Source organism: Pezoporus wallicus, unplaced genomic scaffold (assembly GCF_028554395.1).
Source record: "Pezoporus wallicus isolate ANWC-B61680 ecotype Strahan unplaced genomic scaffold, APGP_CSIRO_Pwel_v1 contig_13208, whole genome shotgun sequence".
In the NCBI taxonomy this organism is placed as follows: domain Eukaryota; kingdom Metazoa; phylum Chordata; class Aves; order Psittaciformes; family Psittacidae; genus Pezoporus; species Pezoporus wallicus.
Window position 1 is genome coordinate 149,554 of NW_026635510.1, and position 23,618 is coordinate 173,171.

Here is a 23,618-nt window from a genome sequence, read left to right on the forward strand (position 1 = left end):
CTCTGGAGCTGAAGAGCTCAGGCTTTGGAGGACCAGAAGGCAATGGGAAAACCATCAAATTACAGCTCTGTTGGCTGATGCAAGCTGGACAACTGCAAACTTAGAGGTTTTTTTTCCAGTTTGCTCTTATTTTAGCTTTTGCCAGGGCAAATCACTGCTCTGCAGAGCTTGTGCCCTGCTAAAATAGCTGCCGATGAGCAGACATATGCGCACAGCTTGAGCAGGAGGTTCGGAGATGGGAAGACCTCGTTGTATTTGCTTTGTGACCTCTGCAAAACATTTGGCTCTTGTTCAGTGTCCTTTTTCAGTTCTCGAGTTTGAAGTGTTCCTATGAGCCTGAATTCTCAATGCTGGCAGCGTGCTGCTCGGACTTTTCCTTTGGACTGCCAAGAACAAAACCACTCTGCCTGTATTCCAAGATGAGCAAAGGGGAAGAAAGAGTTGAGATCCTGAAAACTTCCAGAGGTTGAATGCTTTGAAGCAGGAGCAAGAGATTTCCCATAAGCCAGCAGCACTAAAATGATGCTGTCCCAGCAGATGGCTGCTGGCTTTGGTGTATGGCTTTCTGCATCGTATGTGAATCTGACAGCAAACGGAAGCTGTGATCCATAAGGAGAGGGCTGGACCATGCTGTAAATGTGTTATCTAGGGAAAGAAACTTGTATTTCCTCTCTCCACCCTTCCTAAATCTTTCAAGGAGCCCTTTCCCCTGTTCCCTCCGCCCTGCCCTGTCTGTCTCTGCTTTTATCAGTGCCTTTATTTGTCCAAGTTAGCTTTTCCAGGAAACTCAGCCTGGTTGGGCTCTGCTGTTCTCCAGCCCATCGTCCTTGATGAAGGTGACCTTCCTGCATGCCCGTATAGTGAAACAGCATGTCCAAGGGACAGGGCAGACAAGGGGACAGGCTCTGGCCAGGGCTACTTGCATCAATGGATGCACTTCAACTGGTATTAAGGATGTGGCAGTGTGGGTTGATAATGCTGTGCTACGTATCATCCACCACAAGGTCATCTCCATGAGCACCACGGACGAAGTCTGGGTGTTGAGCCCCATCGTGTGTTGACCATGGTTTAAAGGACAAAGTGTTGGTCCTTGGTGATTTCTTTAATTAATGCCAGAGAAGCTGTGGCTGCCCCATCCCTGGCAGTGTTCAAGGGCAGGTTGGACACAGGGGCTTGGAGCAAGCTGCTCCAGTGGAAGGGGTCCCTGCCCGTGGCAGGGGTTGGAGCTGGAGGAGCTTTGAGGTCATCTTTAAGGTGCAGAGAAGCCGAGCAGCCAGGCTGCTCCTGCACTCCCCTGCCTTGCAGAGCAGCACGGGCAGAGCCTCTGACATTGAACTGGGACCTTTGGCTTTTGTGGCTGGAGCCAAAACCTTTAAGGTCCCTTCCAACCCAACCAGTTCTATGGTTCTGTTGTTTTCTATTGTCTCCCCTTTGCTCTTGCATGTTGTTCTGCTTTGTCTGGGGATCACATGGGTTTCTTCTGCTTAGGGATGAGCAGCTGAAGTCCTCTCCAGTGGAGATGAGCTTGGAGCTGTGTTCACTTTCAGCCCTTTCTCTTAGACCTGGGGACTCTTTGTATTTGAAGTGCACTGTTTTTCTGTCCCAGAGGGCTGTGCGTGTTATTGACCCTTTCCCATAGGGGAGGGCACTGGGGTTGATCCCGATCGATGGAATTCTCTCTCTACATCAGGACATCTCCCTAAAAATGTGGTCGCTGTGGGTAAGCATAGACTGAGATGTTGAATTATTAAGGCTTTACTCAGAGCATCGCTTGTACTGAAATGACTAAGGACAAAGAGGGAAAGAAACATTGGCAGGAATCTAATTCAATTCAATAGATACTGGGTGGGCAATGAGGTCGCTGTGCTGGGAGAGGCTTTTCCAGGGCAGTTTGGGGGTGCGATGCTAAATGTATGGAGGCTTTTTAGCCTTGTGGATGTGTTTTCCGTGGTGGCTCTGCACTAAAGGAGCCGGGAGCTGGAACAGGCTGTGTTTGGAGGTGGTGTTATTTCTGCAGGCTTTTTTGGTAAACCAGGTCGTCTTCTCATCTACTTCTGTGATAAATGGAGCAATACGGGAGTGATTTGGCTTTAAACCATTCACGAGTTCTAAACTGTGTAATGTGATTGAATCTTTCCCCTTGCATCTATTTAATATAAGCTGTGATTTCATTGAAAGGGCTGAGCTTTGCGCTCGTACTGTATAATTACCTCTTGTTTTAGCAGATGACTCCTTTAAAATGCCTGTGGTTTATATTAGGCCTTATTTTCCCTCTGTGTTATTTAGTGTTTACTTTGCTGCTTGAAGATATCGCCAGCAAACAGGAAAGGAGTTCCTTTTGCTCAGTTCGTTCTCATTAGGTGCTTTCTGAGACTGCAGTGAAGGGAACGATGGGGATATGTCTTTTTCTGCCACTGTATCTCTGGAAACAGGGCCAGCAGGTAGCACAGACATTTGTTTTCCATATGGAGGATATAATTAAACCCTGTGTTTTGTAGCTGCCCTAGAAATAGCTCACTTCAAGTGGCTTCTTGTCAGCGGTGGCTGCAGAGCACGAGTTCACCTCTCCTGTTGAACTCGGTCTCACTCCATTAATTTTTACCCAGGTTTGCTAATTTTTACCCAGTTCTGCAGTTTTTCCTGAGTGCCAGGTCCTGTGCCTGCTGCTGTGATGGATTCCCAGGAATACAGGGAAAGAGGAGCTTTTCCAGGCAGGAGCTGCTGTGCTGGGGCAGGACATCCATGTGGGAAAGGGGCATGAAGGGAGGCTTGTCTAAGCTCAGGCAAAGAATCTGGGGAGTGGTGTGGGCTGTGAACGTAATTCTGCCATCTCTGTGTGATGCTCCAACGACTTCAAGTCATAAATGATGCTGGGTCATTAGTTGCATCCATTGGCTTTTATAGCCCTGATCTGGTGCCCTTTAAATCGTACCTGTTCCTGACTCCTCAAGAATAGCTTATAGCAAAATGCCAAGCCTCAGTTGGCCTATTGATGTGTGTTGATGGGCTTTTTAAATGCGGACAAGATACAAGAGCATTATCCCACATGTCCTCTTTTCAGAACTGCTGCTTTGGGCAGTAAGTGAGCTTTATACCAAGTTGAAAGCACAGGGAAGTTGGGTTACATGGAGATACTTAACAGGAATATGTTCTGTATCTGGATTTATCCATGGTGCGAGGAGGGATGTAGTACAGCGGCACTCTGCCCTGCTGTGTGTGCCTGTGTCAGTGGCGATGATGCTGTTATTGATTACTGCAGCCTGGGCACCTGGTCCTGCTTGAGGTGTGCAGTGAGGATTGATGGTGAGCTGCCAGCTCGAGAGGATGCTCCTGGCAGGACAGCATCACTACCCTCATCTTTACCTCCTGTGATTTGTGTTTCACTCTGTAGGTGTTGTCTTCCAGCTGAGCTCCTTCAGGGGACATCTGGTTTGGATGCCCTCTTGACTGATTAACTCAGTGATGGACTGGCTGAGATGCTGAGGGAGTGGAACAGGAGCCCTGAACTGAACCTTGAATCTCTGCAGGAGAGACCTGCATCCCTAGGGCTGTTCTTCAGGTGATGCAGGCAGGCCAGTGGTTCTTCTCAAGAGCAACCTCCTCCTCTCCATCCTTTTGATTCCTGGGGTGTGTGGTGTCTCTCAGGTGCTGTTGGGAACTCATCTGGGTTACTGGGGCTCCCAACAGCACCCCCAGACCCTCATGTGAGCAGTCTGACCCCACTCATCCCTATGGATCACTCCAGTCTCCCAGCGCTCCTGTGTACACCATGCCTGAGGCACAGGGAGGTGATGCAGGTGTATGGGGGGAGCACAGTCCTGTTTCCCTCCAGTAATCCTTTTGACAGGCTTGGCTCTAAACAGCAGAAGAAACTGGCTTTTGCTTGCACGAGCTGACCCTTGTGCTGTGGACCATGGGCTTTATAAAGCCCCGCAGGCAACGAGGCTGCTGTTTGAATTGGATCCAAGAAATATTTTCTTCCTTTTTTTTTCTATCAGAATTAATTTTTTTTTGATGAAAAGCAGCTGGGAAAAGTCTCTAAATCCTCTCCCTGCTGATCTGCATGGGTTATGGTTTTCCCCAAAGCCTCGCAGTTACTCCCTAAATCTCCTCTTAGGTCTCCGCTGAGAGCTGTTATTAAGACTTAGCAGTCTATTAGCGAGCTGTTGGAGGTGGGCTTGTCAAAGTAAGAGCTTGTAATTGCTGAGCTGAGCCAGCACCTTGTGCGGGGCTGTGGGATGGTGGAGGGAGTGGGGAGTGAAATGCCAGGAGAGGTGATGGGAGTCTGGGTAGACCAGAGAGTGAGGACTTGTCCCTGTACCACCAGTGCAGAGGGCTCCAGTGCACCATGGATCTCTGTGGGATGTGCTTCATAGAATCCCAGACTGGTTTGGGTGGGAAGGGACCTCGAAGCTCCTCCAGCTCCAACCCCTGCCACGGGCAGGGACCCCTTCCACTAGAGCAGCTTGCTCCAAGCCCCTGTGTCCAACCTGCCCTTGAACACTGCCAGGGATGGGGCAGCCACAGCTTCTCTGGGCACCCTGTGCCAGCGCCTCAGCACCCTCACAGGGAAGAGCTTCTGCCTAAGAGCTCATCTCAGTCTCCCCTCGGGCAGGTTAAAGCCATTCCCCTTGGCCTGTCCCTCCATCCCTTGTCCCAAGCCCCTCTCCAGGTTTCCTGCAGCCCCTTCAGGCACTGGAGCTGCTCTCAGGTCTCCCCTTCAGGAGCCTTCTCTTCTTCAGGCTGCCCCAGCCCAGCTCTCTCAGCCTGGCTCCAGAGCAGAGCTGCTCCAGCCCTCGCAGCATCTCCATGGCCTCCTATGGACATGGAGCTGTTGGAGTCCAGAACTGAAGGGGAGTTGAGGGGTGAAAGCCCTGGGACTTCACATCTCCAGGTTTTCCATGGCTATTTATGGATACTCCTGCCCAGTGAATCCCTGTGTATGTATTTCCAGGACTGTTTTAACCACAGCTCTGTTGTTCCCATGTCAATGCCTGTGTTGGGCAAACCCTCACCCTTCCCATCACCCCGCCAGCAGCATGGCAGGGAAGCTCTCATTTCCTCCCCAAGCCGGAGGGATGCTTGCCAGGCACGAGCCTGGCTCCAGCTCCTGCCTGGGGATGTGACAGGGACTTCATGCTTGGGGACAGTCTGTCCCTGCTCCCCGGCGCTGCTGTGGCACGGATGAATGGCTCTGGCTTTCACTCCCGGGGTGCATGTTGGCAAGACCAATAGCTGCGACATCCGTAATGCAGCAGATGCATCAGGGAACCTTTTTGGGGTCTAGTTTCTCATTCAGATGTGCTGTTTGCTGCTGTGGGTAGTGGTGACGAGGCTGGGCGGGTGGTGTTCCCTAACTGGGATCCAGATGTGCCTGGTCCATGTTTGGGGCCAGCCAGATGTGCCCAGTGGAGATGGGAGCTGCCTGGGTGCTGGTGTCTGCTGCAGGCTCTACATCCAGGAGATGTAGGGACATGGTGTAGGGCTGCAAGAAGCTTTGTTCTTCTGCTCCTAGCATCATCCCCTGGAGGCTTGAGGATGCTGTAGTGTGTAAAAGCACTGCTGTGATTAAAGGTGCTGCAGACATTGGTGGGGAGCCAGGGAAAGGAAGAGCTACTGCTTCCTTTGGGCAGATCCTGCTCCTGGAGCAGCCAGATCCATTCAATTGCCACTGCTCCAGGTACATGGACAGGGCTTAGGTTTTTACCTTTTAATTTGTTTAGGCTTTTCCTTTTGGTGTTTTACCCTTTCCCAAGCATCGCTCCCAGGCCTTGCTGCTCAGCATGGCTTTTGAGAGTGCCTTTTCTCTAGCTGGGTTTCACTTGACAAGCTCCCTGCAATGGGCCCTTTGGATAACCAGGATGCTGAGCCAGAGCCAGGGCTGAGCCCATGATAGGCAGCTGACACAGGGCAGGGATTTGGCATTTGTGGCAGCTGCCCTGGTGGGGTTTCAAAGCAAACAAGCTCTAGGGTTGAAGATTAATGATTAAGTGGAGAACGAACAGTGTCTGCCCGTGCTTTAGCAGCCGTGTCACCTGTTTATGCCCTTGAACCGTGAACAGTGACAAATCCTCTCATGTTCTAAAATCCACAACTCTAAAACCCCCTTAGTTTGGCCTAAGATCACGCTTTGTAAGTGTTCTAAGGTCACACTTTGTAAGTTTAAGTTTGACCTTGCAATAGACTTCCTGGTGCCAGCTCTCCTCCCTTGGCTGTGAGCATCTGTGGCAGGGACATTTGTTGTATGCGAGGTGGAACCTGGACAGAATGAAAAGCTGGTTTTTAACCTATTGCAGTTTTGTTGCTTTTCAAAGGAGGCTTTTCCAGTCCACAGGGAGCCTCGAGGGTGCTGGAAGCTGATGGAAACAGAGCCCATGGTGATGGGCTCCTGTAAAGCCACTTTGCTTCCCTTCTAAGGTTTTCTGCTGCAGTTCCCCTCGTCCTTCCCGTGGTGCTGCAGGGCAGCAAGCCCAGGTTATCACTCACTGGTGACATCTCCTTCTGCTTTAAAATAAACCCCCAGTAAGACAAGCGGGCACTGCTGGCACCCCACATGTCTTTTGGGAAGCTTGGGATGTGAAACAGCTTTGTTAGTTCTGGTTTTATTGGAGATATTACAATAGCAGAAGTGCACCTTTTTTAAGGCTAGATCCCAGTTCTTTGAGCACCAGAGTGGTGTTGGGCTGTTTAGGGTGGACTTGAGGATTTGACAGGAAAGCAAGCGTTAAGGAGGGTGCAGTTCCCATTGTACCCATGAGGTCCAGGTTTAAAGCCTGTGTAGAGACCCAAGGGCTCTGCAGGTTGGATCTAGGAAGAGATGTGTAGCAGGTAAATTATATTCCTCATGACTTAAAGTGCTTGGTCAAGGTATATTCTCCTTTGAGAAGGAAAACTCGCCTGGCAGATGGGCACAGCCTGCAATCATGGCATCATGGAAAGTGTCCCTGCCCATGGCAGGGGGTTGGAACTGGGAGATCTTTAAGGTCCTTTGCAACCCAGGCCATTCTGTGATTAGCTGCCCTGCATAGGGCAGGAGCACAGTGAACACGAGCAGGGACTTGTCCTGGTGGGATGTAGCATGGCCTGTTCCTGGCGGGGGTCAGTGGCTGAGCAGTGGTGGGGACCCCAGGTTGTAGGCTTGGTATTGTATTGGTTTTGCTTTATGACCTTATGTGTGCTTCTGCTCTGCATCCTTTTGCAGGAGCAGAGAAGGGAACTTTTAAGGTTCCAGCCACCTTATTTCCAGTGAACACTGCGGTGCATTCAGCTAGAAGCCGTTAAAGCAAATACTTGACCTTTTTTTTTGAGCTAAAAGCTGATTTTCCCCTTTCCTGTTGCCCCACAGTGTGCTGGGGAGGAGAAGCGGGTCGGTACACGCACCGTGGTGGTCGGGCACCGGCCGGTCTTGGAAACAGATGCGTACGTGGCACAGAAGTTCTGCGACAACAGGATTGTCTCCTCCAAGGTGAGCTTGATCCCCTTGTCCAGAGTAACTTAGGGACTCTGGATTCCTCAAGGATGGGTGGCAGGGTCTCTTTGCAAGTGGAGCAGCCTGGTACATACTGTACACCACAGCTCCAGCCTCTCTATTGGTCTCTTTTCCTTCCTATCAATCCCAGTGGGGGTGTGTACAAGTTCCTTTCTTCTGGGCTGGATGAGAGCAAAGCACATGGACACATTGGGTTTATGGGGTTGGGTTGGTTTGATTTGGGTTTTCCTTTTAAATATCTCCTGACATTCCCTTTGGGAAGAGAGGACAGGTTTAAGTGTAATGCAGCATGAGGCGCCAGCAGCTCAGATTTGCAGAAGGCAGTGGGAATGCTATTTTATAAATGGATAGGAAAACACAATTCCCTTATTTCTGTTTTTGTTCCATGGATTATTTTTTTTTCTCTCCTGAGATAGGACAAAAATAACCATGCTCTGTTTATCCCTTGGGATGAAAGGGGAAACATTCAGACAGTATTAATGCAGCTTTTGTTTATGGTGGAGAGCTGCGATGACACCCATCTGCCTTCTGCTTAGCTTTTTCTTTCCATGACATTCATGAAGCTGTTTCAAAAGCTTCGAAGCCAATTTGAGGGAAATATCAAACAAGTGGCATCCCATATTGTCAACACAGCTGGATACAGATTATGTCGCTTAGGATTCAGGATGCTCGGCATGCAGTCAGGCTTCGGTTTCATGTCCTTGAGCTGTAACGGGGGTTTTCCTTCTCCTTTCCTTTTTTATACAGCTTGGATCTTATTTGTATTTATGTCTGTGCTGTCTCAGCTTATGCTGAGGAAAGGTTTTACATGTTTAACTTGTGTAGCTTTCCCATTGATGCTTCCCTGGCACACAAGAGGGTCCTTCCTGTTTCAGTTCCCTCTCTGACAATGCTTTGCTTTAGCACTAATTCTGCTTCTTCCCTAGTTTATTCTTGAATGTGGTGTCCTCGCTTTTTTTTCTCCATTTACATTTGCTGGGCATGGACTTTTCTTACCTGACCAGTCTTTTCTTATCAAATGGACACTGGTCTTAAGACTTAGCTGCTTATTACTGCTTGAGGCAGACTGAGAGATCAGGTATTAGACCCATTATCTTCCACGTTGTTCTTAAGTTCCACATGTTCTCCAAAGCAAATGATTCAGCAGCCTTCTTAAAATGATAATGAGCCACAATCTAATAAAACATTTATGTGGGCAACAGGGCTTTCTTTTAATGGAAAGCAGCCCTAAGATGGGTTTTGGAATCTCAGCAGTGTGCGTTGCCTCTTCATGAAATCAGATCTACCTAGAAGCTGTCTGCTGGAACAGATCCTGGTTTTATCTTCCCTTCGCCATCTCCAGCCATGTGCTTTGGGTTATTTTGACAAAAGAGATATAGTTGCCTGCTTTAAAGCAAAGAAACAAAGCTGTGAGACACCCCCAATGTTTAAGGATCCAACAGAGAGGGCTGGACCTGGGTGTAGAAGCAGGAGCTCAGTGGTACCCCTCGTGCTCCTGGTTTTGAAGCAGGGACCTGGACCTTTCCCTGGAGCACACCAGACATGTTGCTGTGGTGCTCCTTGCTGGGTTAAAGCACCAACCCCTTTCCTGCTCTGTGCAGATGCTTCCCCTTTTGTAGCTGTAGTGCCTTGGTGTGTTGGTGACCCCCCTTGTCTCCCTGCAGTACACCCTCTGGAACTTCCTCCCGAAGAACCTGTTCGAGCAGTTTAGAAGAATTGCCAACTTCTACTTCCTCATCATCTTCCTCGTGCAGGTAAGAGCTTTGCCAGGGGTGGCTTTCATGCACGCACAGCTTGAACAAGAATGGAGGTTCAAAAGTGGCCGTGGTGCTTAGAAAGAGATGTTTGGGCTCTTTTTTAGTGGGAAGCTCTGTTACAATAGAGGCACACCAAGCATTAAGGAGTTGGGGACTGCCTGAGATGATGTTTGACTGCTACAACAATCAAAAAGCTATGATAACTCTTTCAGTGTTGAGATCAGTCAACTGGTGACAATATATTTGATGCTACAGAATTAAGGTCTAGTTTTTTTGGTCACCTTTATTACTTCTGTTGTGTTTTCCCAAGTTATGTGATATCTGTATATCTTGGTTATAGGGAGTTTCCAGGCAAGCAGAAGAGACAGGCTATACTCAGGCAAATGCATAGCTTGAGCTTTGGGAAGGTGAAGCTGCTTTAGGGCTGAAGACAGGCATTAGAACACTACCCGAGCAAATTAAATGGCACTGTGGGGCTACTAAGCAGCCTGCTGTTAGATGGACTTCTCTGGGGTTTGGTGCTTCATATCTGGGGTATCACTGTCTTCTAGGCTGTGTGTTTAAGAGATGAGTGTCTAAAGTGCTTTATCCTTGCAGTAAAGAGTTATGATTTGTAGTCATTTCGGTGGCTGCTGCAGAGGGGGGATCCCGGGATAACGGCCATGGATGGCTCATCCTGGCAGCATCACATGAAAGGCTGATCTTCCCGGCATCATCTGGCTCACCTCCATCTCCTGATTCCACTGGCCTTGCTCCATTTTGTCAGGCTGAATTTGTAATCTGCCTTGAACCCGAGTGATGCCCTGGAGTCGGGATGTCCTTTTTGTGTAGCTGGTCATTTAGGGATGCAGTGTCATGTTTTATCTTCGACCCTCTGGCCGTGAAGAACATGGGATGTTCTTGTTTTAGACTTCCAAAACCAGTTGCAGTTCAGCTTCTTGCCCATTTTAAGCACAGGTTTATGCAGGTGAGAAGAACCTGGCTTTCCCTCCTTGGTTTTATTCTGTGGGCACCTTTAAAATAGGGAAGCAACCCTCATGCTCTATTAGAGAAACAACAAACCCAAGTGAACTAAACCCAACCTGACAGCACTAATACACTTGCTGCTGTATAGAGTAACCGACTGCCCCTGGGTGCTTGTTGTTCTGGGATGCCACTTGCCTTAAAAAAGCACTCAAGGCCACTCCATTCACTTAAAATACCAAGGGTTATAGCTCAATAAATGGTATCTATAGCTTAAATGTTGCTGCTTATCTTTAAATTAATGGAATTGCCCTATGTGCTGCATGAGAAGTATCACAGCGCTTGGGGGTTGCTTGGTGCATCTGCTCTACCTGCTGCTGAAACCCTTTATCAAAATGGCAATCAATGATTCCAAATGCAGCTCTTGTTTTAGAGAGAGGAAGTACATGCATTAAACATAAAACACCTATAGAGCACTAACAATAGTGCTTTGGTTCATCTACTGCAACACTCAGAGGAAACTGAGAGTAAGCTCCTGGTGGAAGAGGCTGGTTTGGAGTAAGCACAGTCCAAGTGTGTTTGTAGGCAGACCAAGCTGATGGCAGAAAGTTAATTTAGGAGGTGCCAGGGATGAAAAATGTCACCTCCATCAACCACAAGGGACTTCTGGACTGTGTTTTCCAGTCTCCTAAACAATGAGTTAGGAAGAAACTATTAAATAACAAGATTTTGTCACTTTTAAGTGGATCCAAATGCAGCTGCTGAAGTCCTGAAACAGCTCAAAAATAGCTTCAAAGGAGTCTGCCTTTGATGTTCTGGCTTGTTGCTTCTGTGTCCCTCGGCTTTCTACCAGCCACAAAGGGGAAGAGCAGTATTCAGCCACGGGATGTGCTGGGAATGCAGTGTCCAAACACATAAATGAGTTATTCCAGGGACTTCATCTCATGTTTGTGCTCCTGTGTCTATAAAACAGTGTTTGTATGGACAGAAATCATTTTGTTCAAGCAAAATACATACAACTGTGTCTTCAGTGCCTTTGTCTTTGTCAGCTAAAAGCCAAAGTTCCTTTGGTATTCCCAAGATCCGACTTGCCTATATTTCAGTGATGCCACCCTGGTGACTGGCCATTACATGTGCTGTGTGCAATGTGTCCATGGATCTATCCTCGCTTGGGGTTGTTATTCCAAAGTCTTGTTTCTACCTTTACACCAATTGGAATGAGCCAGGGCTTTGTGTTCCTGGAAGTATTTGTTGTGCTTATCTTGGTTCATACTTAACTCATACACCCCTTACCTGGCTGCTTCTTGGGGTGTATTCCTTCCACTTCAATACCTTCTGGCTCTTCTCACTGTGGCTGCAGTACTGCAGGGTAGCCTTGCAGAGTACAGGGTTAAAATCCATGTAGCTTCCTGCCAGCTGATAAGAGCAGCCCTGTCCTTAGCACAGCTTTCTGCAGGCAGCCCAAAACAATACATGTACAGATGCTGCTGTTTGTGAGCCTGCCAGGGAAGTGCAAACAAGTGGAGGCAGACAAAGTCCCTTTGTGGGCACACAAAGCCTCTCCACTGAGGTTCCCCCTCTCCACAGCTCTCGCCATCTGCCTCTTGTGCTCCCATCCTCTGCAGAGACAGCAGGAAAATGGCCAAATGAAGGGGGAGCAGGAGGGCAGCTTGTCCTCCCCTTACGTTATTCCCTCCTAGTTATGAGCCTGTTCTCGTGTTCATACCCTTCAGGCCAGCTCATGATACAGTCAGAACCTGCAGCCTGAAGGTTTAGTTAATGATGAAGGAGCCTGGATTTGCTGCTTGAGTGCCACACTGAGCTCAGGAAGGATCCAGCTATCTACCCCTGAGGCAGTCGCTGTGCTTAAATCATGCTTAGAACTCCAAATTGGAGAGCTTGAAGGCAAAGTGTGGATTTCTGTTTTACTTAATATTCAGGTTCCATTCTGCAGTGTATTTCATAGGTCATTTGGGCTGATGCATGTTATTTTTAACCTCTGAGTGTTGATAGTTCAAGGCAATGGGTATTGTCCTCCCTCTCATAACCAGCTGTGTTTTAGGTTTCAGATGTGCTCCATCTTCACTATTAAAGAGGAGAAACAGCCCTCCTGTGGCTCAGTGAGAAATTAGGGCGTTTCTCCCTTCATTCATTGCTTCTGCCTCTGCCCATCCTCCTTCCTTGCCTCAGTCCTCTGCAGAGCACCCCATGGTGGGAGCAGGCTTGTTGGCATCCGCACTTTGAATACTTGTGCTTATGTAGCCCATCTTCATTAGCCCATTCATCCAGGCTTTTGTTTCCCACTAGAGCAAGGTCAAATGTAGGTTTTAAGCTACTTCTGATAGGGGTTTTTCCCACCCAAGGATATCCCATGGTCTTCAGGAGGAGGTGGTAGAGATGGAGGAGAGCACTCCTGGGGATGCTTGCGTGATCCCTTCTCATGTGCCCCTTCCTTCTCTGATGGGTTGTTACGTACACCCAGTGGGACAAGCACCATTCTTCCTGTTACCAGAGTTCTTGCTGCTTCTGCTTCCTGCAACCCACTTGTCAGCAGTACATTTCTTCTCTCTGCAGGTGATAGTGGACACCCCGACCAGCCCGGTGACCAGTGGCCTCCCTCTCTTCTTCGTCATCACTGTCACAGCTATCAAACAGGTACCAGTGTCAGCATGGGGAGAGGAAGATGCTCTTTGGGACTTGTGGTAGGGGAAAACCATGAATGTGTGTCTGAATACACTCTGAAGTTGCCAAAATGGGCTGATAGGTTTGGTGAACCCTTCTCAGGAGGTGAGGCGTGTCTGCTGGTGCTTTGCAAGAGAGGCTGCAGAGCACCAGTTGAGTGTGGTTATTGGTATCTCTTGGCAATATGAAGCATCTCTGTAGGCACTGTTGTAAGCAAACTGTGAGGGTCAGTAAAGGTTACAGCTGAATTTTTCTTCTCTCTTTAGAAACACTCTCTGAGTCTTTGCAGAGCCACACTCTAAATGTAGCCCACACTCTGCTCCCATGGTGGTAAATGGAAAGGACAGTTTCTGTTCAGCCACTCAGCTGCTGAAAACGTGTGTCCTCATCTTGTTGGTGTTAAAAGCCCTTTTTCCTCCCACTGTATGGACATGGGCCATTAAAAATATCCTCTACAGGGGGATTGAATGATAAAAGAAGCTTCTTCTACAGGGGTCAGAAAGGGAGAGCAGGAGTAAAGCCCATTTGCTTCCAATCTGAATGTTTCATTCTTTCACTAAGAACTGAAGAGGAAGAGTCTCATCCTGCGTTACCATAGGGAAGAGTTGCAGGGTGCTAAGTGTATTATTCATATTATCAGCCTGTTCTTGCCAACGTTGAGGATAATAGCAACACGTTACAGTGGCTGAGCTGCTCGTTGCATGCACTGCATATAGATTGTGTGTGTTATTTTTAATCTGTTCTGAATCTGTCAAATATGCATATGAAGTTATTAAAATAAATTGATTCAGTCTGAGCCGCTTTGGTGGATGCTTTGTCACGCACGAAGGAGGTCTGAGGGCTGCTTGGTTTATTCATTGTTTTAATCTCTCCTCTCCATCCCTACTCATCCTCTTGTGTTAGTTTGCTTGCTTCCTCATGAGTTTGTGTCGCCTGTGTTTGCGTGCCTAGGGATACGAGGACTGGCTGAGGCACAGAGCTGACAACGAAGTGAACAAAAGCAATGTGTTCATTGTGGAAAATGCAAAGCAAGTGCGGAAGGAGAGTGAAAAAATCAAGGTAACTCTTCACAGAGAAACTCGCGTGTGGGTATCACTGAAGCCGATGGCAACGCGAGGGTGTGGAAACGGGAGCAGGGAGGAGGGATGCACTGAGGTTAGAGCTGCCCCAGTGAGCTCACTGTCAGGTGAGGTGCTCCAGGAGCTGTTCCTGGTTCAAGAGAGAAGCTGCCTTTTGTTTGATTGCTTTTGAAAAGCTGTCTCACAAAAGCTGTACCGGGGCTGACAAGTGACAGATCCGTCAGCGCTCTGCGCTTCCCCGGGACAGGCAGTCCTCTTTCATTTCCAGCTCTCCCAAGGACACCAGGAAAGTACACTTAGCTTTGACATTAATTTATCACATCGCACTTCAGACAAGTGCAGTCTCTTGCTCTATAAAGATTTAGCAGAGGAATAAACACTGTGCCACGTGGGCACTGTGAGCTGGACGGACCTATTGGGCTGTACAGTGATGCTCGGGGACCGACATGCCTCTTGAATCCTGATTTCCCTTTTAGCCAACATTGTTTGTTCTAGGTTTTGAGAGAAGCTAAATCTGCGACCATCTATTGACAACAGTAAAGCTCTTCATCTAAAAAGCTTCCTTTTCTCCAGGTTGGAGACATAGTAGAAGTGAAAGCAGATGAGACCTTCCCCTGTGACTTGATATTTCTGGCCTCGAGCAGCACTGATGGGACGTGTTATGTCACTACAGCCAGCCTCGATGGCGAGTCCAATTTCAAGGTGATGGGAATGGATGGGGCAGAGTTTGGGGGGTGATGCTTGGAGGTAGTGGGGGCCTGGAGCTGAAGGTGTGCTGGCAGAGGGTTTGTGTGTGTGTAAGTGGTGGGTGCTCCCACGGAGCCCATCCCCGTGGCTGTATTTAACAGCTCTTCCCTCTGTCTGCTCCCTGTGCGTCAGCACCGAGGGCCCCTGGGGGTTGTTTTCTGCTTTATCTCCACCAGCCATTTCTGCTGATACTGCCCCAAATGGCACTGATGTTCATTGAGGCAGCTTCACTGCCTTGTGCCCATCATGGGAAGTGTGTTAGTGCTTCCCTGCTCCAGCCCCGTGTTGGTAAAGCAGTGCCTGCAGCTGCTTCAGCTCCCTTTCCAATACATGCCAATGTGTTTGGTGCTTAACTCAGCTTTCCCAGTGCGGTCAGGGACTTTTTGAGGCAGTATTTCCAGATCCGTTTGGGGAATTCTTCACCAGCGTGAGAAGAACATCGCCTCTGGGGTTTTTTGTTCTCCCTTTCTCTGAATCAGGGCCTGGAATTTAATACCAGTCTCGCTCAGGATGGATCTCCTCCTCAGCTTTAATTCCTTTATTCATGCCGCCTTCTCTAACCTGGGGAAAGAAGCAGTAACAGCAAAAAACCCTGATAGGCATCAGAAGGCATGAACATTTCATTGCACTTGTGTGTCAGAAATACTTACTCCTGCAGTTGCTAGTGTCTGTATAAGACTGGAAGGTACTTCAAAATGACCTGATTCATTCCAGCGTGCTCTGAAGTCGGTGGGAATGCTGTTATCAATCTGATGAGTATGGTGCGGGCTCTGTGGCTTGTCTCTTTATGGGTGGCTGTTAATCAGTGCTGGAAATCCTGTGTAGGAGCTGGTGCAGTGCTGGTGCACCAGACTGGTTCCAGTAGTGAAGTGGAGCTTTGAAGTGGCTTGAGGCTGGGAATAGATAACCATGTTAAACAGGCAATGGCTTACTTGTGTCAGGTGTATTGTATGCCTGAGCTCACACAAACTCAGAGTCCTGGATGTTACTGACTTTTGAGTCCCAAGTGCAGTGCAGAATTGCTGTATCAAGCACTGCAGTCGGTTTTCTTCTTGGTTTCTGGATTCCTGTAGATGACTGGGAGCTGTCTCCTGTTTCTTGACGAGATGAAGAGGAAGGGCATAGAAAAGGTGGTGCTGTTTGGGGAAATAGGTTTAACATGAGGAACCAGGGTTTCAGGGAAGCGCTGCACAAAGAGGGTCAGGGAAGCACTGCCCAAACCTCATCCACACTGGTATCCGCTGGCCACCTGGTGGGGATTTTTGTTTTTGGGGCATGTCAGGTCAAAGATGTGGGAAGGATGCCCGATAAGGTGAAACTGGAGCAGAACTATAGAGCGGATCTTGTCAGGGCTCTTTGAAGCACAAATCCTCAGTCATAGGTTACCTAAAAGAACATGTGTTTTCTAAATCCATTAAGGGACCCAGGGTGTAGAGATTGTGGAGCTGAAGCTTTCAAGTCCCACTTGGTAATTGCACAGCATCCATGGTGACAGCAGCATCACCCCCCCTAAAAGGGCAGGGTTTGGTACCGGGCACAGCTTTGCATCATGTTTCCCAAGCCCCATGGTTTATACCAGAGGTGTTTGTGTGTTTGTGTCTCTGCTTCCCATACAAAAAGCCAGGCAGGCTCCCACACCAGCACAAAGGTGGGCATTGCTGATGCCATGACCACAGTGCGTGGAGCGTAACGGTCCCCCTGGGATGCGGACGTAAGGAGCGGAGGAGCTTTGTGATGGATTTGTTGCTGGGGAGGGATGGATGGAGGCAGCCTGCCGTGCAGCCGCCGTGACTTGGAGCTCTGAGTAGCTCCTATAAATAGAGCCCGGGAGGCAGCGAGCGGATCCTTTGTGGGCTTTCCAGTTAATTGTGAGAGATGAACCTTCGCAACAGCGGCTGCTAAAAATAGGCTGGAGTCTGACAGCGCTCTGCCTGGTCCCTGTGCGCCCGAGCTGCTGTCTGGTTACCCTCAGGAGCATCGGATCAGTGGTCCCCGGGGGCACCTGCAGCATCACCCCACCCTAGGGACAAGCCAAAGATGCTCTGCTTCTGGTGCACGCCTTCCTCAGCAGCTCATTCCCTCTGTGGATTCTCTTAAACTTACAGACTTCAGTCTATCACTGAGAGATGCTCTGTGGGAGCAGGGTGAGGGTTTGGGTGAGCTGCTGGTGCTGACAAGGCTTTGCTGGTGGTGTTTTAAGTAATGGGGTATAAAACCTGGGCATTGGGTTGCTGGGGGCTCGTGGTGACGCTGTGCTTCTCTGCCCAGACTCACTATGCAGTGCGGGATACCACTGTGCTCTGCACGGATGAAGCCATCGACACCCTCACTGCTACGATTGAGTGTGAACAGCCACAGCCTGACCTCTACAAGTGAGTCTGCCTGTCCTACCCCTCCTGCCCTGCAGCTGCCTGGTGTCATCTCCCCACAGACACCTGAGTACCACCAGTTAGGGGATCTAATAAAGGGGGAATGGCTTTAAGATGAAAGAGAGGAGATTGAGCTCTTAGACAGAAGCTCTTCCCTGTGAGGGTGCTGAGGCGCTGGCACAGGGTGCCCAGAGAAGCTGTGGCTGCCCCATCCCTGGCAGTGTTCAAGGGCAGGTTGGACACAGGGGCTTGGAGCAAGCTGCTCTAGTGGAAGGTGTCCCTGCCCATGGCAGGGGTTGGAGCTGGAGGAGCTTTGAAGTCCCTCCAACACAAACCAGGCTGGGGTTCTGTGAAGTTCCAATTCAACAAAGCGAAGGGTGTTTTCATCAGAGACCAAAAGGTTCCCAAGGCAGTGATAAGCTGCCAGGCTTCTCCCATATGAGGATGGGTGAAGTGGACACTGCGCTGCTTCAGGGCTTGGTTCCTTTGCAGCAAATCCTCCCTGATGCAACACTTGGCATGATGGAATGAGCTATTCTTTGTTGGCTCAGCTGGGGTCATGGTCCATGTGTCCATCCTCAGGCCACTCTGCTTCCCAATTAAAACGCACTGGGCTGAATGACTTCCAGGATAATTGGTCCTTGTGGTTAAATCCCTTGAAGGAGGGTTGCTGGGTTCTGTGCTCTGTAATGGGGATGTGCTGGGGTGCACCGACATGGTCAGGTACTGCTGCTGCTACTGGCTATCCCTGGCCATGAGGGCCGTGTGGCTTCTCCCTGCCCTGCACGCAGCCACCCTGCTGAAGCATTGAACTCTCAAATGCACATGTTTGTGTTTGCTTCCATCTCATTGCTTCTGTTTAGTGTGTTTCTGGTAGGTCTTTGTGAAGTGTTTGTAATATAAGTTCCTCATGTTTTTATTGCAGGTTTGTTGGAAGAATCATCATCTACAGAAGTAACCAAGAGCCCGTAGCCAGGTTGGTCTTGCAGCCCTCTCACTGGCCCTTCTCAAAGAGGTTGGAATTTCAAGGATCTGAACTTGTGCTGCTATCATTAGGGTTTTTCTTTAACCCTAAATGGTGGCTTTTGCTTTAACCACTCCAAGTATTTCATTACTAAGGGAGGCCTGTAGTCAACCTCTCTACTTACTACCCTGCTGTGATTTGTTTGAACCCCTCTTGGGGAAGGACCACCGGTAATGTCCTCCCTGCTGGTGGGGAACAAATCTACCAGGCAATTGCCAAATGCTGTTACTCAAAGGGAAGCAGAAACTTAAACTTCACAGTGTTTCAGGTAAAATATAAGCAAATTATGTTTGTAAGTCACCAAACCCCAGAATGATGCTGGGTGTGATTTGTGCTGTGGTTTGTCTGTCTGGTCCCTAGAAGCAACAGAGGGTCGTGGGTAGGGGTTTCAAAGAGAACTGAAAACATGAATGGGAGCAAAATAAGCCATCAGTTTTGGTGCCATTGATTGGCTGTGTTAGAATGGGCAGGTTTTTGAAGCCTTCCAAATCTGGTTTTTATGTAAGTATGGAACGTAGTAGATCTGAACATTTTGCACATATTCCTCAAAAGCCTTATTGATAATCCCCCATTCAATCTGGAACTTTGAGCACCAAGAATAGTCTGTGTGAGATAAAATGGAGATATAAGTATATAAAGAGAGAAAGAAACTCAAGCAATGCCCAAATTAACACACAAATCCAGTAATCGGGTCTAAAGAACATCTGTTTAGCTTTATGGTCTATCTCTGGGTCTAAATTCTAAAGCAGTTTGAATGCCCTATGAGTGATGTAACGCTATAACTTCTTCTACTTCAGGTCTTTGGGTCCTGAAAACCTGTTGCTGAAAGGTGCTACCCTCAAAAATACCAAGAAGATTTATGGTGAACAGTTATTATTATATCTATTTACATAGTTTGGATAAATAATGGCAAACGTAGGTGTCCGTCACTAAATCTGGAGAGGGAATGCAGTTACATTTGGTATGCGAGCTGATTGCAAAGGTGAAGGGGGAAATCGGGAGGTGCTGGTGATATCTGCAGTACTGCCAAGCTGTGCAGGTTGTGTTAATACACCTGAACAAGCTTTTCTTGTTGCCTGAGATGGGAAAAGCAGGGAATTGATCCCAGATCCTTTGCTGAGAACGTGCTGGGATCACAGTCCCAGACACTTGTGATTGAGGATGATGCTGCTAGGGAAGACTGAAGGCTTTTCTGACTGTATGTGATCCATAGGCTCCTGCTCAGTGCTCTGGGATATATGCAGTTACATTACTTAGCAGCCTTGGAGGTTTCTGTAGCTGAGTGGTTCTTGTGCAATGCCCCTTCCTAAGACTTGAGTTTCATGTAAATGCTGGTGCCCCATACGTGTAAGTGCAAGCTGGGTCCGTCTGGGGCTGCAAGTGCCTTATGAGCCCTGCTTTAATACCCTGTAGGAGTTGCAGTCTATACTGGAATGGAAACGAAAATGGCTTTGAACTACCAAGGGAAGTCTCAGAAACGATCTGCTGTAGAAAAGTGAGTATTTCTCATCTGCAAAAGATGGGTAAAGCGTTTGGGTTTGGTTTGGGTTTTAATGGATGACTTGTAGAGAAATAATCCCCTAATCTGCTGCCTTTTGTTTCAGGTGCTCTCTGATTGCAAAGAAAATCTGTGTATTTGATTGTTATCTTTCAAGAAGCTGCATCGCTTAATAGCTGTGTTATTTAAGGGAAACAAAGTTAAGAGATGTTAATATACATGAACTGACCCTGAATATCAAAAGCTCTTGTTCTGTAATTCCCTTCTTAAAAGGAAGTCTTGTTCCTGCTTCTTTGCGTGGTTTTCTCTATAAAAATAGCTGCAAGAACTGAAAGACTAAACCTGTTTTTCAGATCTATCAACGCTTTCTTGATAGTGTATTTGTGCATCCTATTGAGCAAGGCCACTGTGTGCACCACTCTGAAGTATGTGTGGCAGAGTAATCCCTTTAATGATGAGCCTTGGTACAATGAAAAGACCAAAAAAGAGAGGGAGACCTTCAAGGTAAGGGGATTTGTGTTTCAGCCCCTCCTCTGGCTTTATTTGGATGGGTTTATTTAGTGTGATAGAGTCTGTTGCGAGCCCAGTGAGCCCTGTGGCTGTTGTTTCCTTCTGTCTCTCCTGCTCTTTGTGTTTCTTTCCTGCCTCTCTCGTGTTTGTGCACTGCAGTGCTTGCATGGAGCAAGGCAAAGCATAAATACTCTCTATCATAGAAACACAGCAGCCAATTTAACCTGGATCCTTATCTGAACTCGAGCTATCTTTGAGCTTTGAGTAGGCAAACTTGAATTGGGGTCACGTCAACCAGCTTCCTCAACTTGCTGAGACACAGGCAGTCAAGCCTGAAAGAGTGAGTGGAACTGGATAGAGATTGGTGATTTGATAGATTGAGTAGTATTTACAGGGATGTCACTGCATCAGTTGTACCTTTCTGTAGCTTGCTCCTTGTTCCTATTGCTTGAGATCAGAATGAGCCTGTGCTCTGGTGTATTTTGGAGAGGAATAGAGGAGTATACTTGAATAAAACGTTGTTTGATCACTGTTAAGTAGTGAGATGCGCTCTTGTGTTCTACCCTTGTAGATCTCCAGAAGACAGTGAGATTTCTGCATCAAAGGAGATTGGAATTTGGCTTTGTATCTTAGCTGTATTTTCAGGTTGTCTTTTTTCGTTTAACATTAGAGAAAAGCTCTGTAAACCCCCAGAAATGTTGATGCAAATCACCCCGAATGGGCACCGACTGCATCATCTTCTCCTTCTTTTCCATCCCAGGTCCTGCGGATGTTCACAGACTTCTTGTCATTCATGGTCCTCTTCAATTTCATTATCCCAGTCTCCATGTACGTTACGGTGGAGATGCAGAAGTTCTTGGGCTCCTTCTTCATCTCCTGGGACAAGGAGATGTATGATGAGGAAATAAAAGAGGGGGCCTTGGTGAACACCTCGGACCTGAACGAAGAGCTTGGGCAGGTCAGAACATTCCCTGTTTGCATCTGCTTGGGTGAAAACATCCTCCCTGCTAGAACCTTTGTTGTAGCAGCCCTTTGTGGTCCCCTCAGGGCAGAGCTTCAGCCGGTCTGGTGGCACTTTCCATTTAATGTGATTCCACTCGCTCCATGAAACGGATAAGGTTATAAATAGTGCATGAAAGAGCAGGAATTGGGTCATGCCAATTGTTTCCATATCGGGGAATATCGGGCGCAGGGCTCTGCCTGTCGGGATGGTTTTGCTTTCACTGCCTCCATTTGAAGATGAAAACCCTGATGTCTCTTCAAGGACTGATGAAAACTGCATGCCCGGAGAGATGTGCATGAGACAGCTCAGGCTTCCCTCTCCTTATCTGCGTGAGGAGAGGCTGAGTGGAGGGTCTGTGTAGTGCCTCCAGCTTCTTATTTGGCTTTAAACCCCATAAGCAAGTATTTGGAGTAGCAATTACCTGATTTAAATGCAGCACCAAGATGAAAAGCCCCCAAAGGAGGCAGCGGACCTGCAGCAACAGCTGTAGAAGCACTAGAACCTATAGCAAAGGACCCAATAAAGAGGATGAGGGGAAAGAGATGAGCATGGAAATGGATTTCAGTCTTCAGGCACCCGTGCAATGGGCTGGAGAGCAAAAAGAAGCTGCCCTGAGGAGCGAAGTAGTAGAATACACAGTGGTGTAACTCCTATTGGGTGTGTTTTGGAGGGGCCAGGTTAGGATAGCAGCAAAGTACTCCCCACCATTGGCAGAGGAGCAGTAAAATGCCCCAGGCTTGCTGTTTTGGGGGGTTCCTCTGGTGCATGGGTCTGGGGTGCAGTGGGGCAGCCTGCTTGCTTGCTTCTAGGTGGAATATGTCTTCACGGACAAAACCGGGACCTTGACAGAGAACAGCATGGAGTTCATAGAGTGCTGCATCGATGGGCACAAGTACAAGGACTGCATTTCGGAGGTGGATGGCTTCTCTCAGACCGATGGACCCCTGAAGTACTATGGCAAAGCAGAAAAGGTAGGGAATGTGCGTGTTGATGGCTGTTAGGGGCTTGTGATCACCTCCTGGCTGGGTAAATACAGCCAAAAGAGTGGGTGTTGGTGATGTGGTTTTAAAGCGTGCACACACCAAAAGCACCACCAAGGGCTGTGAGGTGGGCTCGGTGCATCCATCCCTGGTGGTGTTGAAGGCCAGCTTGGAGAGAGCCTTGGGTGGCGTGGTTTAGTGTGAGGTGTCCCTGCCCATGGCAGGGGGTTGGAACTGGATGATCTTAAGGTCTTTTCCAACCCTAACTATTCTATGATTCTATGGTGTTAAGCTGGTAACAAGCCCTCCTTTCCTCCTGCCTAGAGCCGTGAGGAGCTGTTCCTGCGAGCCCTCTGCCTGTGCCACACTGTCCAGATCAAGGAAGCAGACCAAGTGGATGGGCTGATGGGGCAACCAGAACGCAAATACACCTACATCTCCTCTTCCCCAGATGAGATTGCTTTGGTGAAAGGCGCGGAAAAGTAAGGATATGAAGGTGTTGGGGTGTTTCATTCCCTCTCTTTGGTGAGGGTTATATGAAGGAAAAAGGCCCCTTTCCCCAGTCAAGACCACAGCTCTCCATGGGAAGCACATTGTGATGCCACCACTGGGCCTGACCCTCAGCTCTGTGAAGCACTGTGAGCCTGTGGGTTTAGATGAGTTCCCTGTAACAGGGATGCTTTGCAAAGGGTCTTCCCTGAGCAGCTTCTTGGTGCTGCAGAGCCTGGCTGGGGCAGAGGCTCCTTTGCTGGAGCCCCCCATAGCCATGTGTTTTAACCCACAAGAAACAGAGAACAGTAACTGTGTGCACACTGCAGCCAGCTTGCATCCTTGGTGTGCAGTGGCAAAATAACGGGCTGGATTGTTGTTACCAAACCCACATTGGGATCCTGCCAAAGATGCTCAAGGTCGGGTTGGATGGGGTTTTGATCAACCTGCTCTAGTGGAAGGTGTCCCTGCCCATGGCAGGGGGTTGGAACTGGATGAGCTTTAAGGTCCCCACCAGCCCAAACCACTCTATGCTATTTCCAGCCCCTAAGTTTTAGACAGAGCCTGTTGCAGCCATATGTACTTGCCCATGGCTTGTAAATGTGCTGGAGACCCAGGGGGCTGCATTCAGAGGCTTTCAGCATCTGTGCACTGCGATGCCCAGCTCCCCAGGTCCTGGGAGTGCTGCCAGCACGTCATAGCAGGCTCTGCATGGAGCAGGCAAACATGACTCTTCATTAGAGACTGTAGTGACAGGACAAGGGGTAATGGGTTAAAACTGAAACAGGGGAAGTTTAGCTTGGATATAAGGAGGAAATTCTTTCGTGTTAGGGTGGTGAGGCACTGGAATGGGTTGCCCAGGGAGGTTGTGAATGCTCCATCCCTGGCAGTGTTCAAGACCAGGTTGGACGAGGCCTTTGGTGATATGGTTTAGTGTGAGGTGTCCCTGCCCATGGCAGGGGGGTTGGAACTGGATGATCTTAAGGTCCTTTCCAATCCTAACCATTCTATGATTCTATGGTCCAGTC

At 48.6% G+C, this 23,618-nt stretch overlaps 1 protein-coding gene across 3 annotated transcripts in view; it reads left to right on the forward strand.

Moving 5' to 3' along the window:
* Positions 1–23,618, forward strand: part of LOC130592410 (phospholipid-transporting ATPase IG-like) — a 36,751-nt gene that overhangs the window by 9,697 nt on the left and 3,436 nt on the right. For 2 of the 3 annotated variants that reach the window (XM_057396676.1, XM_057396678.1), the window contains exons 2-14: positions 7,346–7,465; positions 9,154–9,243; positions 12,784–12,864; positions 13,843–13,950; positions 14,544–14,672; positions 16,986–17,089; positions 18,012–18,062; positions 18,908–18,972; positions 19,524–19,605; positions 19,962–20,112; positions 20,879–21,076; positions 21,931–22,092; positions 22,426–22,583. In XM_057396676.1, the coding sequence (XP_057252659.1) occupies positions 7,346–7,465; positions 9,154–9,243; positions 12,784–12,864; positions 13,843–13,950; positions 14,544–14,672; positions 16,986–17,089; positions 18,012–18,062; positions 18,908–18,972; positions 19,524–19,605; positions 19,962–20,112; positions 20,879–21,076; positions 21,931–22,092; positions 22,426–22,583 (1,499 nt within the window). Of the gene's footprint in view, positions 1–1,621; positions 1,721–7,345; positions 7,466–9,153; positions 9,244–12,783; positions 12,865–13,842; positions 13,951–14,543; positions 14,673–16,985; positions 17,090–18,011; positions 18,063–18,907; positions 18,973–19,523; positions 19,606–19,961; positions 20,113–20,878; positions 21,077–21,930; positions 22,093–22,425; positions 22,584–23,618 lie in introns of those variants that run through there. The other variant, XM_057396677.1, reaches the window with a different exon arrangement.